Source organism: Plectrocnemia conspersa, unplaced genomic scaffold (assembly GCF_051122295.1).
Source record: "Plectrocnemia conspersa isolate PC_06_02 unplaced genomic scaffold, ASM5112229v1 ptg000010l, whole genome shotgun sequence".
Lineage (NCBI taxonomy): Eukaryota > Metazoa > Arthropoda > Insecta > Trichoptera > Polycentropodidae > Plectrocnemia > Plectrocnemia conspersa.
Window position 1 is genome coordinate 21,454,074 of NW_028277174.1, and position 18,081 is coordinate 21,472,154.

General features: G+C 29.9%; 1 protein-coding gene and 1 long non-coding RNA gene across 3 annotated transcripts; one reads left to right on the top strand and one right to left on the bottom strand.

The window, feature by feature from the left end:
- Nucleotides 1-488: 488 nt before the first annotated feature.
- Nucleotides 489-15,976, bottom strand: Grp170 (hypoxia up-regulated Grp170 co-chaperone protein). Of its 2 annotated transcripts, none has more exons than XM_088195835.1 (6): nt 15,890-15,976; nt 15,066-15,394; nt 14,851-14,996; nt 4,136-4,668; nt 3,239-3,586; nt 489-3,163 (listed from the first exon to the last, which is right to left on the bottom strand). In XM_088195835.1, the coding sequence occupies exons 1-6, from the start codon at nt 15,941-15,943 to the stop codon at nt 1,721-1,723; spliced, it is 2,853 nt and encodes a 950-aa protein (XP_088051961.1). In that variant the 5' UTR covers nt 15,944-15,976; the 3' UTR covers nt 489-1,720. The 2 variants fall into 2 exon arrangements, with proteins under 2 accessions (XP_088051961.1, XP_088051962.1); XM_088195836.1 differs by having other exon boundaries at nt 15,692-15,976.
- On the top strand, nt 7,136-7,501 carry LOC148230989 (uncharacterized). The gene is made up of 3 exons (XR_015811193.1): nt 7,136-7,162; nt 7,230-7,298; nt 7,365-7,501. It is a non-coding gene; the product is annotated as an uncharacterized LOC148230989 (long non-coding RNA).
- Nucleotides 15,977-18,081: the final 2,105 nt, after the last annotated feature.

The window sequence follows — 18,081 nt, forward strand, 5'->3', positions numbered from 1 at the left end:
AGCCCCTGCACTGTTTCTTAATCGCAGCTTCATCTTGAGCGCATCATTAGCTGAACGGCAGGATCCTGTTCGAAGACCCCAGACGCAAAGATGAGACTTGCTTAGTTCAGAAGTGGGTCTGTTACCCACTTCTCCCTTTACAGGTAAGGCAAATCTCGCTTTTAGAAATCTTAAGCGAGTCTACGACCCAACTTCTTTTCGAGAACTGTGCGAATCCTTTCCTTCTTAATAAAGAAAGCATTTAATATTCAATATTCGCTTTTTACAAAACAATTTTATTGGAAGTCATTTTTCATGAATCTAAGATAAGATATATAATTTCAATTAATTAACAAAGGATTGATTAAAATAATAATATGTAAAAAAAACATACTTTTTTATTCATAGAAGTAATATGAAATAAATAAATAAATATTATTTTTAAGCATGATACAATTTAAAATTATAGAACATTTAAAATAAAATAAAAATACGAGAAAAACATTTAATTTTTGGTAATAAATTTAATATTTTATTCATATTTTTACAAGAGAAATCCGTTAAGTATGTTTACTATGGAAATTGAAGAATATCATAGTACAATACAAAATTATAGTTTTACAGCTTGGATTATTTAAAAACTATTGAAATCTAACCTTAAAACATTTATGTAAAATTTAAAAAAATTGCTATTCGGTTATAAAGCACTATACATTATTGAAAAATTGGTTCTGTAATTGTTCAAACTATGATTATAGAAAAAACATTTTGAATCAATTCACGGGTTCTCAACCTTTACGCACATATTTAAAAAATATACTTTCATAACAGTCATAAATACAATACTGGGTGTTATCAACAGCTGATAAACGTTTGAACATAATTTAACATTACGTTAAACTCAAATCATATATAATAAATTAAAATATGAGGTCGTTAAAAATATTAATGGTCAGCTCTACATTATTTTTTCTTTCATATTCATATGCTTCAAATCTTTAAGAGTAATATATGAAAAAGTCGATTCTAGAATAACTACTAAAGGCTTATAAAATAATCTTGCATTGCGGCTTAAATAACATTAAACTATGTTGAGTTGACCCTTAATATTCCAACGTTTCATATAAACGCATCGTTTTTAGCGCATTGAGAACCCTTCTTACATCTAATAAATATTTTCTCCCATAAAGAATTGTAACCCTGAAGATTTTACGAAAACCTAACTAATTAAAGTTTATATTTATTTTTTGGCAATTTACCTGAAGCTAAATGTGATATTTCATTAAGTCAACTATTTCGAAAATATATGGAATTGCTGTTTGTTCTATCATTCCCATTACAATTCAGCATAGAACACAGTTACATTACATATCAATAAATATAAATAAAATTTTCTATTTTTTTTAAATGTCCTATAAACGTGAAACACTATGTTCAATTCAACCAGTGCCATACCGTATCAATCAAATATTATAATAGCATGATGTAAGTGCTTGTGCCACTTTACAGAAAACTTCATATCACCCAAGTATTTTCAACAAAAATAATTTAAATAAAAGAAAATTATTATTGAAATGTATAAGTATATCACACTTTGCAGCTCATTGATTGAAGATGTGATTTAGTTTCTCTTTTTGCTATGAGCTTGATTATCATACCCGACATTTTGCACTTAACACAACAAGCAAGTAGATAAAAACAGTAACAATCAGTCATTGTCAATTTATTTCGCCTAGATCAATTATAACTCATTATGTTCATCTTCCTTCACTTCCTTTTCTGTTTCCGGCTCATCCTCGACCGTTTCTTCTGCTGCTATTTCAGGTACTTCGATATTAGAAGCTTCCTCATTCGTTTTCACATCATCCGAAGATTCCGCTTTAGGCGTCTCTATCGTATCATCTACCTTTATGTCTTCAGTAACATTTTCTTTGACCACTTTCTTAGGCCTCCAGATTTTCATTTTATTAAGCAAATACTTGACTTCCCTATCGACTTCGCTCATCTTATCCGAAATGGATTTAACAGTGAGTTTCACATCTTCGTTCTTCTTCAATTTGCTTTGTTCGTCTTGAATTTCAACAAGCCATTTTTCAGTATCTTCAATCACTTTACTAAGCACAGATATTTCGACATCAGTGAATATGTCCTTTTCTGGATTGGTGTCTTTGGTAAGATTCTTTGCATTTTCTAAGAATGCTCTAGAACCGTTTAGCACACTTTTCAACGCAGCTAATGCGTCCGGTCTTTCAGTGTGTTCCCAATGTCTGGCGTAAACTGATCTGGTTATCTTTTTTAATTTGGCTAATTTATCATCATATTCCTTGGCAGTTGCGTCTGATCCATCTTCGTAGAGCCAATCTGTTATTTCACCGGAAGCTTTGAGTATCGCCTCTATTTCTTCGGCAGTGCCGCACGATGCGTATTCTTTAGTAGTAAATTTAGATTGAGCGTCTATTACGAACGCTTCCAGATTGTTGAGAGCAGTCTCTCGCCTAGTTCTTTCAATGTCGTGCTTATTGAGCTTGTCGAGTTTACCCGATGAAGCCTTGAATTGATCTTCGTTAAGAACCGGAATTGAAAGAGTGTTTTGAGTTAAATCAATGGGTTCCTTCAATATGACGATCTTCGGTTTTGGAACTTTAGGTTCAGTTTCAGTAGCATTTTGTTTCAAAGTATCATTTTTGCCTTCTGTTGGCTTTTCTGTTGATGGTTCGGTTTTATCATTCTCCATAAATTGTTCAGTGCTGTTTTCAGTCTCAACAGATGGAGATTCTGACGATTTTTTACCAGTTTCACCTCCGAACAGCTTACTGATTGTATTACCTAATTTAACAAAAGAGCTTTCCTCCTCTTCTTCGACTTGTTCTTCCGGAGATAACGTTTTTTCAGCGATGAATTCAACGTTGACTAATTTGAGCAGTCCTGAATCATCCATGACGAAATGAGCTTTAATGCCCTTTGATTCAATATTAGGACCTTCTGTTTTGGTTAGAGCGCCAGCAACACCTGTAAGATCTACTTTAGATAGATTCAACGATCCTAGAGCATTGATCTCTATAGCTGGTAAGTGATCTAATTCAGCATAATTAACATTAAAACTGAAATCTTTGGAGTGTTTGTTGAACGTTATGACCTTCTTTTGCGGATAAGGGTTCATCAATCCAAACAACGTTCTTTTAATCTGAAAAGGATGCAGACGCTATATTATTATGTAATACAAAGCTAGTAATAAAAAATATGTTATATTTATATATACCTGTCTAACACTTCCTTCATTTTCACGTTCGAAAAGAACTTGAACAGGGAAAATAACAGCATCTTTTACGACAAACTTCTTCACTTTAAAGCCGATTGAAAGATCAGCAGATCGGTACACTGCACCCATAGCAGCTGCTTCGTCTGTGTTTATATTTTTACTCAAATCCATGCCAATGGTACTTTGCAAAATCTCTTGTACTTTAGGTACTCTAGTTGCAGCTCCGACTAAAATAACTTGGTTTATCACATCTAAAGTTAGACCGGCATTTTTCAAAGCGGCTTCCAATGGACGCGGTACTTCTTTAAGCAAATCTTCACACATCGCTTCAAATTCTTCCCTGGTAACCTACAATCATGTAATTAAAGAACGTTTAATAAAAATAGTATTTTTAGCGATTTATATAAAATATGATACACCATTTCTAAATCAAATTTTGCATAGTCTCTTTAGGAGCCTGGAAAAAATAAACACGTCTTCTTACTTCCCAATAAAAACCGATATACATGTAAATTTAATACAATCCGTTCCAAAGCGTACACAGTTGTACACTAGGACCCCGAGAAAATTTAGTCCTTATCATCCTACATCTACCTAGACCAAATTTTACATATATACGTCAAGTATTTTGTATTCTCATTCAATTCCTAGTGTGTCTATTAGTATCGCCATACAAATAAGCATTTTGCCTTCTAAATATAATAGTTGCAACGTTTGATGAATTCAATATCCAGATTGACAATGAGATACATGGGACTATATTTATCAACTCGGTCTGAAAAACAGCCTTTCGAATTATGTATACAAATGTCGATGAAATGTATTCATAAAAAAGTCGATGAAATGTATTTAGAATTACTGAAACTTTGATGGTAGAAACAAAAATAACAATCATACCTGTACTCTGAAATCCTGTTCATCTAGAAGACCTTCGACTTGTGCGAAATGATCAGCATTAGCAGATAAAATTGTTTTTACTCTATTAGCTTCTTTCAACAGTTTGGCCATCGCTCTAGGGTTTTCACGAACATCCTTTGGAGTTTTCTTCATTTCGTTGAATTTTTTTGCTAAATGTTCTCGGAGTCTCAGCGTCAGATCTAAACCTCCGAGATTCCTGTCGTATCCAACACCGAGGACTTGCAATTGAGGATTTGTTTCAACAAAGCCCTTTTCTTTAGTCTTGACCAATTTGTATTCAACAACTGATACTTTTGTGCTCTTGGCGCCCATATCGTAAAACATGACGTATTGCGCCGTTTCGTTGATCTCTTTGCGTCTGAATATGCCGTAGTTTAAAGCGATGGCAGTGTGATCGTTCATCAATTGCATCACGCGCAAATCGGCTAAAGCAGCAGCGTCTAACATCGCTGCCCGTTCCGCCTGATTGAAGAAACTTGGAACGGTTATCACACAATCCGTGATGAGTTGCCCTAAAATATAAAATGTACATTCTTTATTACCAAAAATATAAACAAGGCAAAATGTGAACATGCCCAAAAAATCAGTTTAACCCTTAAATGGATGTTGTTGCAAATCTGCAACAATTTATTTAAGCACTTATAACTCGGCCTACGTTCAATAAAGGAACTCTATTGCATAATGTTAGATATGTGTAACAAACGCCGAGCCATTGTGTTTTCAAATTATTCCGATAGATGTCTCTGTATGCGGAATAATGCCATTTTTAAAAAAATTCGTTGGGTGCAAATGTGTCACATTTTTGAGAATGTCAACATTTGTTTTCATTGGTGCTAGTGAATATAAAACGAAATAAAATTCATTTATATTATACTAGCTGTCGGTACCTCACTATCGTGAGGTACCGATAGCTAGCGAGTGTGCGAATACCGGGCCCTCAACTTTTTGGGTTTTAAATATAATTTTTGCTTCGTTCTGATTTTTTTAAATATTTTTTAAAATTTAATGGTTCAAATTGGTCATTACTATTTAAGATTTTCAATGATAGACAAAATAGTTCAATCTATAAAAACTACTTAACATTTTCAATTCATTTAAAAATAGGTTTACAACTTGACTAAATATTTCCAGAAGAAAACATTTTATATTATTTATTAGATTTACAACGTTAGATTTTATCGTTATATTGAAACTTAGATATTTAATGATAAATATTGTATATCATTTATGAATAGGTTTAAAACTTGGCTAGATAATAATAAATTAAAAATTGTACTATGAAATTTCAATACAGCGAAGCTCACGAAACCAATGAATAAATTTTGGTGTACTGAAAATTCGTTATATTTAATGTAAGGAAGATGATATATTTTTATTTTATTTTTAATTACTATATTACTACAGCATCAAAATAACCTCTTATAAGGTTGACAGATCGTTTTTGTCCTTGTTTAAGGAAAATGTATGAAACACAATAAAATTTGTGAAAAAATGTTGTATAAAAAAGTTTGAGGGTCAACGAAACACCTGTAATGTCGCTTTTGAACACATCTGGCACACCCCAAGTCAATGATGAACTGAATTCTTAGAAATATTTTGTCAAGTTATAACGTCATTCTTAAATTCGGAGCAAAATATTTTGTTATGCTGAGATTAGTCTTCATTACAATGAAAACATTTTGCATGAAAGTTTTTCGGGGACAAATTAAAAATTCGTTATACTGGAATTTCATTATTTCGCCTCGCTACCGCTCGCGCCGACCTTCACTATAGAACCAAACAACCTAACCTTTTTTTAATGATATTGTATTGATTTGTTCTCATTTCGGTATATTTTGTAATTGTCCAGAATCATCCAATCTATGACTAACCGATCCCGCGATCGCAGCGACGTATGAAGCGACGCCTGTGAGTATTTGTGGAACTGATTTTGACGCCGGCGTAAAACATCATCGTGACGTCACTATGGCGTTCAAACCCGAGTGTTTTGGGAATTCGCGGCCCGTTTTAACGATGCATATAACACAATTTTATCATAAATTAAAATTTTAGTAATAAGAGCGTTTTTTAGTTACACCATAAGTTACTTTATAATTAAAAAAAGTTGTTTATATGTTTTATGTGTAAATATAAAAGGCAATTAGAAAGATATAATAAACTGAAAATATCAAGCACCTAATATGTTACTTTAGACCAAAAATGCGTTTTAAAAATATTAATAATTTTGCGACCTTTGTCTATCTTTAATAAAAAATACTTTGACTTATTTTGATTGATATATTTTTTAAAGTAAATGTTTTTTCTGCGCAGTATTATATATTTTAATAATTAATAAATGCAAAAAGTTTTCACATTATTTAAAATTAATAATAAAATAAACATATTTAAAATCCATAATAAATAAAGAATATTTAAAATCCATAATAAAATAAAAAATATTTTTAAAGTTGAAAAAAATATTTTGAATAAATCTTGAAATTTTATTCTGAAACTTTATAATTTAAAAAATATTAAAATTAGTGATATACAATTTTGTGTAGTTTCCTTTCAAAGGTGTCAGTAAGAAGGATTTTTGCAACACTATGTGTTTAGTAGTTGGTTGTTATCGAATAGTACTTATTTTTAAACTTTGCCCCTTTTTGTTGAAAATATTTTTTCAAAGGAAATTTTAAAAATTCTCTAAAAACTATTACTTTAAATTGGCAACGTTCGCCAAAATGTAAGTACACATTTTTTCTGTTAAGAGAAGCTAATAAAAAATTTACATTATTTATATTATATTTTAAATACCGTATAAACTAAACATATTTAAAAAAAATATTTTTTTTATAATTTGATGATTTTTATACATATATTGATAAGTGTTTTACAATTTAAATCGATAAAATCAATTTCGTAGTTCGTTCTCAAGCGTGCCGGGGAAATACCATAAACGGTATTCCCCGGAATTTCTTATATGTGACAGTTCTTCTGTCGTCGGTCAAGCGCGCGCCGGGATACAGCTTAGTGCGATTAAATAAACAGTGAAATATGTTATAATCACAGCATTTTTCTTAAAAAGTTACAATTGTAGATGATTCAAAGTGATTTACCATTGGAATTATAGACTTTATAATCGAAATTATCAATTATGAGTGTGCCAGTAAGTGTTTGGTTATATGAATACTATATCACGGTTATTCTAACAAAATTACTATTGACTTTCTAGGATCTAATATTAAAAGACAAACAGCAGTGATTTGGCAATTGAAGATATACATGCCAAAGTTAATTAAACATATTACAATGGTAGTAATAATGAAAAATCTCATATTAGTGTAAACAAAAAGTTACTTTTTACCCAATATATAGTATCGTTTACAGTCAATTTTCAGAATCAATGAAAGATCTAATAACATTTACGTATGGCAAATAATTAATGTATGACATATTGCGACTATTTTGAAGAAGATGAAGATATGTCAATCTACGTGTTTAATCCTCAACAGTAATTTCCGTTAATTTTGTTCTTCGTTTGTCGTTCAAATTTAATTTATGGATTATAATAGTAGTAATAATGTGTTCAATGTTTACTCTTATAATTTTTTAATTACTTTTCAGAAGCAATGATGGAACAATTTGATGACCTAAATGGCTACAACGTAGAATTGGTATATATAAACAAAGAGTTAATCTTCTCATGTTGAAGTCACTGTCAGCAAGTATTATCTTTTCATAAAGAACATACTACATAAGTTTGATGTAACTGAATATCTTAAATTTGGCTATTCAGAAAGAGGAATGATGGCACAGAACAAAAATTGTACCTATTTTGCCACATCGGAATTAAAAATAACCCACTCCTAGATATTTTGGCTATCGATTATTCCAGGTATGCAATCACATATTTATAATCATTGTAAAATGTCGTTTATTAGATAACATCCAAGAAACTACACATTTAGAAGCTGTCCGACAGCGCCGATTTGATCGACATTAACTTTCAATCCTCACATACTAAGGATATATTACACGTTCATGTTTAAAACATAATTGGTTAATTTAAAATTCTTAAAATCTAACGTATATGTGTATAAAATCGGAAAGCAATGATAATGTTTATGTAATATTATTATAAAAACTCACTTTTCGGCCTCGGAGCCCGGCGACGGGATTTCAAAATTTGAAGATTTCATTACAAAGATTGTTTTATGATTGTTTATCTGATTTAATCAATGTATTCTTCTTATCCTAAGCACATTATGTATATATTTAATTTTCATAGGTATAACACACCTAGCAAATTTGCAATCCGATTATTTATAAAAGCAAAAACTCACTTTTAGGCCTCGGAGCCCGTCGCCGGGAATTCAAAATTTGAAAATTTCATTACGAAGATTATTTTATGATTGTTTATCTAGTTTAATCAATGTATTCTTCTAATCCTCAACACATTGTGTATATATTTCATTTTTATTCAGTCAAATGACGAATTAATGAAAATTATTGTCGCGTAGCAAAATTTTATTATTAAATAATAATTATTTAAAAGCGTTGTCACGGTACTGTCTATTTGAAATTGAATGCTTATTTTTCATTGGTCGAAGCTATTTGAATATTTGAATGCTTATTTTTGATTGGTCGAAACAACAGAACGCATTACTGGCGGCTCGAAAATCAATCGGAACAAATTTAATTTTAATTTTTAATATTATTTATTATTATAATTAAATATATTTCCTTTGTTTACGTGTATTGTTACACACCGTTAATACAAAGCGATACGATTTACAGAGTAGATAATTGAACGGAGAATGTTTCGTTTAAAGTTATGCGCGTCCGGAAGCGGAAGCGACGGCGGCGGCTTAGAACAATTATATATAAGATACTCCAAAAAGGTTAGTCTACCATTGTTTATTTATTTTTGGTTTCTATTTTTTGTAATAGTTGCATAAAATAAACAAAACATGCAGTTGTAGACACTGGCCCATGTTGACCAAGAGGAACAGATGCAAAATGCCGAAATGCAATGGAATTTCACAAACAATGTTTGAAAAATGTGGTGTGGTCTTATGTTTTAATAAGAAGAAAAATTGTTTTAAGAATTTGGAAAAATCATGCATTTAAAGGTTATAGAAGGGGCGGTCCGGGGGGTCTGAACCCCCCGCCCCCTTGGCGGAGAGCAGCCAGTGATTTTATGTTAATTAAATAGAAATTACAAAAATTATCGTGCCTTTTTTCTTGACAAACCCCCCCCCCCCCTTTGAAAAAATCCTGGCTAGGCTACTTATAGGGATACTGTTGATTATTAATAATCAACGTTTAGCACATGCAATATTCCATAAAAAAAAAGGATCAGTAATTCTTAAATAATGTATTTGTAATGTATAATGGTTGAACGAAGAAGAGACAGCCAGGATTACATACTTCTCGGAAGACATTAAAAATTTATTTTGATGATTTTATATTAAGATTTGCACATCGCCAAAGTCAGTGCAAGAGGTGTGTAACGTCAAAAAATACTAATATAAAATGCGACTGGGGTGGGGTGTTCAAGCTTACTTTATTTTAATATTACTTTAATTTTATATTTACAATGTATTAATTTTACTATATAAACATATAAATATAATTTAAAGATTGATAAATTTATTTCATTTAATGTCGGACTCTTTCTAATTGATGTTATCGGCAAAGATAAAGATGACCAATTAATTGCAGAGCTCACAACAAAACTGGTAAAAAATCACTGAGCTTTATTTAATACTATTGTATACCTTATTTTTTTAAAGATTAAACTAGGTATCATAAAAACTTTCAGAAAGATTTTTGTTCTTTTAAAAGAGCAGGAAATCTCTGGATAATTACTCTAATAAATACAATGAAAAAAGTACCATAAGCAGTTTTATTAATTTTAACCCTTTTGAGTAACGAGTTAATTTATACAGATTTGTATAAATTAAGATACAACTGGGTGCAAGTTAATTTTACGCATTTTTTCATAATTAGAACAATTATTTGTTATTTATTTATTATTATTTTATATGGGATTTATAGTAAATTAAAGAAAAAATCAGTGATTCGCAACGTTTTATTGCTTTGTTTTATTTTACTACTTTTTTGTATTAGTATGTTTTAACCCTTTGCACTCGTAATCGTTTTCATACTACCTAGGTATGTCGCCAGCTCGGGAAAAATGAAAAATGTTAAATTCTTTTTAAAAATTAAAATTATATATGTAGAGCATAAATGTGAATAAACTAATACCAAAAACGAAGAAATCAGAACAAATATTTGCATTTCTCTAAATTACATTTTAATTTTTTTTGGTTCTCTCAAGTACCATTGGTTGACAATCCATAACAATAAATTAACACAATAAGGCGACGACCCATTTTAAAATATTTATGGGACCAAAAAATGTTTTAACCATAAATAAATAAATATACACAAATAACAAAGACATGCCGCTTAGTTTTAGATATATCTACCTGCGAACGAAGAAAGCTTACATCGCTTGCAGAAATACAAAATTGTACCGTTTTACAACAATTTAAAAATCCACAAGGTATCTATGTTTATATAAACTGATGTTAGGTATATTTTTAAAAACTAAAATACGTCCCATCGAAGGTCAAATGAAACGTTGCAGTTAATGTCATATTATTTTATATATTTCTTAATTAAAAATTGAAAAAACTTTAAATGAGTAGCTTTATGGTACATATTTGTTTGTGACTTTATATATCGAGCTAATAATGCTTAAATAGCATATTTTTATATTAAAATAAACAAAGTGATGCACGAAAAAGGCACTACGTTTAATAATGTGGGATGTTGATTTATTATAAATTAAAGAAACAAATATGGTAAAATCTCCATGTTCTATTAGTATACTAACTCATCAGTGTAAAACAATTGAAAATAATCAATAGGTTGTATACAGTTTGGGGGAACTTGGGGCCCAGGACATTTATCACTTGGTGGAAATATTGCTATTTTTAAGGTACATTGTCATTACTAGTTATTATTCTCCAATTTTCTGATGTGGTGCGATTTGTTTGAGGTACCGTTTCTTCCTCGCTATTATTTTAATTGCTTGTATTCCACCTTCGATTCAAGGCAACAGGCCTAATTTCGACGTTACTTTCTTTGCTATCATCATTGGAAGATGAAAAATCAAACATGAAATCCTCCCCATGATTATCATTACAAAACATATTATTATTACAATCACTATATTCAGCGATAGCACTGTTTTTTTTACAATAAAATTAAAAAAAAAAATTTCACAATAAAATTTGAAAAAATTAAAAATTAGTAATTAAAACAAAATTATTAATCACTATAGTCTTCCTTAGACACAAATTATGGACACCCGAGACACTGTCGAAAACCCAATAGGCAATAAAAACGTCACCGACGCGTGTCTACCGAAGGACGATCGCCAACCATTATTGCCTTCGGGAGAAATCTACGGCACATCTGCATTTAAATTTAGTCATCAAAAAACCCCGACTTATCGCGATAAATGAGCTCTCCTCGGCTTGATTAAAGTAAAAATGATATTTTTTTGATAAGATATGCTTCTTGAAATTCTTGTCTACAACACTGCAAAAACGCCATTCAAAACAAGCACAGGAAATACCCAAAAATCGACGTTATATTTCATTAATTTAAATGGTGCGCCTGACGCAACCTACGAGTAATATAGAGCCAAGCGCTGGTGTGTCTCACGCACCTTACGAGCAGAAAGGCTTAATAATTTATTTTACAAATTTATTATACATTATTTGGCTTTTGTGATTTTTTATATCAATAGAGACTTTCAATATTTTTTATGAAATTAATACAAAATATTTTTTGTTATGAACTAAATAATTTTTGTTACTATTTAATTTATTAATATTATTTTATAAAAAAATTATTTACATTATTTCAAATTTAAAAAAATATTATGTGATAACATTTATTTGAACATGTACATAAATAAATATATAACTTTCTGGGGTACCTCAAAATAGTGGAAGATCAACTTTTGTACATTTACGGCGATACTCTTTAAGTTTAAAGGGTTAAAGTATAATAAAGGTTTAAAGAATTAGCTTAGAAGGTAATCAGTAAATTAATATTTACATACATACATCATAATAATGTAGGATTTCAACTATATAATGTAGAAAAAAACCCAAAATGAATGTACAAACTTTTTTTCCTTAACCCTTTGATTGCCAAAATCCGATATATCGACTTTTGCTGCTTTGACGAAAATTGCCACGGACATTTTTAATGGACTATAGGGGATTTGCTTCGTTAGTAAAAAACATTTTTTCGGATTTCTACATTGGTATTTTTTCTAAAGGCTCAGTAAGCAAATAGTTATAATATAGATACAAGTTTTAATTTAATTATGTGGGCTATAGTTTATAATAATATATTTATTTTATTTAATATATATCGAAATCGTGCACCTGGCACGTTGGTGAAGGTAAACTGATAAGAATTAGCGATAAGCATAAATCTCTAATGATCGAGTATATATTAACTCAGTTTTAGTACTATATTTCAAAGCAAATTATGTAAATTTCTAATTAAATGCTTTTAAATGTTAACTAGACTAAATTAAACTAAAACATTAGTAGACTTTTTGTGATATCTTTACACATTATGGTCCTCAATTTTCGCCAAATTTTAAATGTTTTGACAAAGTGAGACTATTATCAAAATAATTATAAATATATATTTATTACTCTCTCTTGATCAAGTTTAAATCTTGTCCACGTTCGCACAACATTTTTACAAGTCTAAGTTCCATTATTTGTAAACATGGAAAAAGGGTGAGCAGACGAACTGCAAAATTTCGCTATCATGCGAAAACGCGTGAATAAAGAGAAAAGATGTTATATTTTTGTTCAAAATTACACTTATTAGTTTAAAATTGCTTTTAAAAATTTTATTTTGATGTAAATGTATTTTAATTTAGATGCTTTCCAAAATTAAAGACCATATGTGTCACAAAATACAAATGTTATATGAGAAAAAAATATATTGCATAATTAAAAAAATGTAATTTTGTATTTAGACATTTAAGATAAGAGTATTATAAAAATAACTAAAATTTTTTATAGTAAAGCATTGCTTTATATAATATATAACTATCGGGTAAATCATTTAAATATTTATTAGATTTTAAATCTACCTTGTCTTATGGTATATGGACAAAAATATTTTTTCAATAGAAGCTTAACCGTTCAGTTGCCGAAATCTGATATATCAGCTTTTGGTTATTTAGCAAGAATTGCCGGATTCGACGCCATTGTTAAATAAATAATCTTATCCTTCAAAACGCCCAGCAAAAATTAATTATTGATTTAAAATCAATCAATGCTAGAACGTTTTACAAAAGACAAATGAGAAGACTAGGACAATTTTTGATCATTTTTACAAAAGTTTAAGATTTACATTTATTTAGCTCCGATAGAAAATTTTTCTGACATATGTACATACCTACTCCAAGATTCGGACTAAAACTAATACAAATAAATTTAAGCATTTATATGTATTATTTTACTGATAAAGCAAAGCTTTGTAATTTAATGTATAAAATAAAGTAATTCACACGAATCATAGGCATAAGAAGCGATATATTCATTTTCTATATTCTTCAACACAAATCGTAATATGACGTTCTTTCATCTTTTTTGCATAAAATCAATTCTAAACAAGCCTTGTCAAGCGATTGACCGTCAATTGAAATAGTTTTGTTCATGGGATGAGAAATGTTCTATACATAAAAATTTTAAAAGGGCAAAATTACTTTTTATTTTGTCAAATAATACAAATCATATGTAATTTTTTTAAGAATGCCAATATATAAAAGGTGGATGATAAATAAAACATTTATTTTTTAATGAATGAGTGTAAACTGTTTCTTGGTATTATGTAAATGGCAACAACTGAGTACATATTGAAAAATGCTATATTTCTGATCCATGTAGTTGGTGACTAAATTCTAATATATTGTCATATGCATATTTGTTCAGATTCATTTATGTTTCAATCACTCTTTATTCTAATGATAATATGTGAAGTCTTTCAAAATTATTATAACTAGTTTATAACACGTTACTATTAAATCATCAATAATACTACAACAATACGAGTTGTCACTAAAAAAATATAAGAAATGAGCGAAATCACTACAGTTTTATTGCACAAACTCTAAGAACCTAGCAATATTTATTTAAATTCATAACTTCCTAGATATGACCACAAAAAGATGAGAAATGTAAGTATTTGTTCTGATTTCTTCGTTTTTGGTATTAGTTTATTTATATTTATGCTCTACATATATAATTTTAATTTAAAAAAATAATTTAACATTTTTCATTTTTCGCGAGCTGGCGGCATACCTAGTACGAAAATGATTACGAGTGCAAAGGGTTAAAGAGTGCCATTAACCTTTGAGCCTTGTAATACGTTTTTTTTTTGTATAATTCAAGGATGAAAAACATTTTAATTTATTAAAATATTATTTAAATAACTTATGGCATAAATAGCTGCTCCCCCATATATTAGCAAATTTCTAAATGGCGCACAAAAATATCAGCTGGGGTGAAAGGGTAAACTAAGTTTACCAAGGTATTCATATAATACTATCAATTTTGATCATGAAAGATGTATAAAAAAATTGAATAAGTACATAATTGTAATACCTGTGCTTGTTTGTGCGAATTCACGTGCTTTGTTGAACAATTGAGCGACCAACTCTTCAGGGGTGAATTTGGTATCATCATCATGATGAAATATGGGTGTACCTCTCTCTGGATCCGCCGTAATTTTATAATAAGGGAACGTTTGTCTAAACAAAGCATAATAATTATTAATAAAATAAAATAAAAAATAATTTATATATAAATGTTATACTAACATATATTTTTGTACGATTGGGTTATCATAAGATTTTCCCAGCAAATCTAGTAAATATCCGTACATATTTTTAGGAAATCTGATACCGACAGTATGGGCGTCTTCGCCGAATGTCCTTTCGTCGGCTCTGAATGCGACGACAGCTGGCGTTTTCCTTTTGGATTCTTTATTTAAAGCGATCTCCATGGGAACTCCGGGTGACACGACGCCTACCTTCATCCACTCGGAGCCAAAGTCGATGGACATGACAGCAGCCGAGTCGATCGATGGAATCAGGCATAGTAACGGTAGGAGACATATTAAGATTAACGGCTTCATTTTGGATGTACCCTGAAACATTATTTAAAAATATTGAAAATACAAAAAGCGAGGTTATGTATTAATCTATTGTAAAATAAATATTTTTAAAATATTAACCATAACGTGTTTTATGTTGGCCATGATTTTTTATTTTGAGATTTTCTGCTAAGTTTCACACCAGAAATTGCGATTATGTTTACATATATGAATAAATTATTTAAAAAATTTCATTTGATGTTTTTTAAAATTGGTACAAAGGTTTTATGACAGAAATTGAGGTTAGGCGTTCATCTATAAATATATATTTCGAGAAATTATTTTTAATACCTTTTGATTATAACGCGTTTTATGTTGGTAACCTTTATATAAAATTGGTCCAAAGGATTTATGATAGAAAGGTTATATTATGGCGTATGACAGCTCCGGCTGACTTGTCAAAACTTGTCATCGTCGTCATATGACAGAAGGTGCTATTGTACAATTGCGTAGAATGGCGCAGAGGTTGACAAGAGAGAATAAACTTACCGGTCGACAGGACCGCCGCAGAAAGAAGGCAGTGACGGCAAACCGGCGCAACATGGACACGTCAGGCCATGTGCCGGCCAAAACGCCGCGTTACGCTTCTCGAACTGTGCGCCGCGCCCACCGAGCCGGGAATTCCGAACGAAGGGGAAATACGAAAAATAAAAAATTATCTTCTAATTAAGTCATAATAATCTATTCAATTTAATATATATTCCTTATTTTTTACTTATATCAAAAACTAACACAAATCAATCTATGTGTCGATTATATATCACTTCAATACGATTTTGAGGCGGCATAATCACCATCTTATTGGATATTGCGTTTTATGTAGCCGTTAGACCTATTACGCACAGTGCGTAATAGGCTTAGTGTATTGGTAAAAGACCAGACTTATAGTTCTAGGGCAGAAACGTAGCTAGGTTTTTGCCATTCTTGATAAATTCTTTTCATAAAATTCGAGATAAATTATAATCTAATGAGCAATATTGTTAGGTCGCACTATTTCTATAATTTTTTTACCGTGACAACAAATTAAAAACTTGTATAGAGAAACATTTATGCATGCTCGAATATAGTATTGCAGGATTCAATGAAATAAGCATACTTACGAAATTGTTCGGTATTTGGTTTTGAACTGTTATTTTTCGTAAGCAGGATGACCTTAAGCTGGGTTAGGTTAAGAAATCGGAATAAAAAGCAATTTTATATTATATTAGCAAGAGCTCCCCGCCTTTAATATAATCTGTTGTTTTTTTACATGTTATATAATAAAATTAATATCATAGGTTCTGCTTATTTTCTGATTTATTGTCAAAATCTTGTAGTAATAATGGTGCTGTAAAATTTTATTGCAGTATTTTTTTAGGATTATTTATTATTTGAAAAATATGATGTATCATAATACAATATTCAGTAATTTTCACTGAAACGTAGAATTATCTATTTTATTAGAGGCGAATTAAATCGTATCCAAAACTATACAAAAATATCTATATAGATATTTAAACATAATACTCGGAAAAAGTATAAATTTTCTGAGCTGAAAATAATATCATTCTTTGATAATATATAGATAGACTAAGATTTTAAAACATTTTATTTATGAATTGCTCTGTGAATGTTTTTCAATGAGGTAGCATTTTATACCTTTGATATGTACATACATAATGCATCGGATTTTGTAAATCTCATGATTGTGTTTATCCCAGAAATACTTCCTGAATATTCATGAAAGTTAATACATCGATCTTCAAATGAAACATGCGAGACTATTTTTACGTTTTATATATATAATAATAACTTTGAAATAAATATATGTTCTAAAAAAACAAAAAATTATATGCATTTGCAAATTTTTAGAAGCGCTGATTTCCGTGTGGCGAACTCCGATTGGTGGCAATGGATACTAGCTGTAATATGATTGGTCTACGTCACGTAAACTGTCAAAATGCGAAAATTATCAGTAGCGGTATTCCGCGCCACTTCGTTGAACCAACGAAAAACGTAAATGGTATAAATGTAAATTTAACTACTAAAATTAATGGTTAGCCAAGATAATTTCTTTATATTTTTTTATTTATATTATACAACAATAGTTTTGTCACAAAGATAAGAAAACTCAATTTTATATAAAATAATACACCGAATAGATCTCTATTATTAGTTTATCATTTAAAAGGAATTTAAGATTTAAGGTTTTGCTTTTACAAAATATTTAAAAATCATATTTAATTGCATTTTTATCATTGCATGTGATTTAGTATTATACATATTACACAGTTCATTACAGGATTATCATACGTCCCGGTTTCACACATTTACAAAATTTTCAAGATGACCTTTTATTATCTCCCACAAATTCCAGTGGAATCGGTGCTATATATGTATATATATAATTAATCATAAATTATTATGTGTATTACAATTTATAATCAATAGATGTCACTTTGCAGCTGAGATTTGTTTTTAATAAAAGTGCATTTTTATATTCAAGTCTGCTGCCGTGGCATCCAGTTGGGATCCGGAAAACTTGTCCGCAATTCACCGCCAGCAATTAATCGTGAAAAACACTTTTGAGAAGTCGATAGGTTCATGAAAACCTTGTGGAATTTTTGTTCTGATTCATTACCTAAAAAAAATAGTTGTGTCATAATGTTATTGCTTCTATTTACATTTATCCAATTGTATTA

Bases quoted from the DNA above. Each gene is read 5' to 3' on its own strand.
- Grp170 (XM_088195835.1), bottom strand. From the start codon at position 15,943: ATGTTGCGCCGGTTTGCCGTCACTGCCTTCTTTCTGCGGCGGTCCTGT. The intron at 3,587-4,135 runs GTATGATTGTTA...ACATGATTGTAG, and splicing joins AACAGGATTTCAGAGTACAG to GTTACCAGGGAAGAATTTGA. The intron at 3,164-3,238 runs GTATATATAAAT...CATCCTTTTCAG, and splicing joins ATGAAGGAAGTGTTAGACAG to ATTAAAAGAACGTTGTTTGG.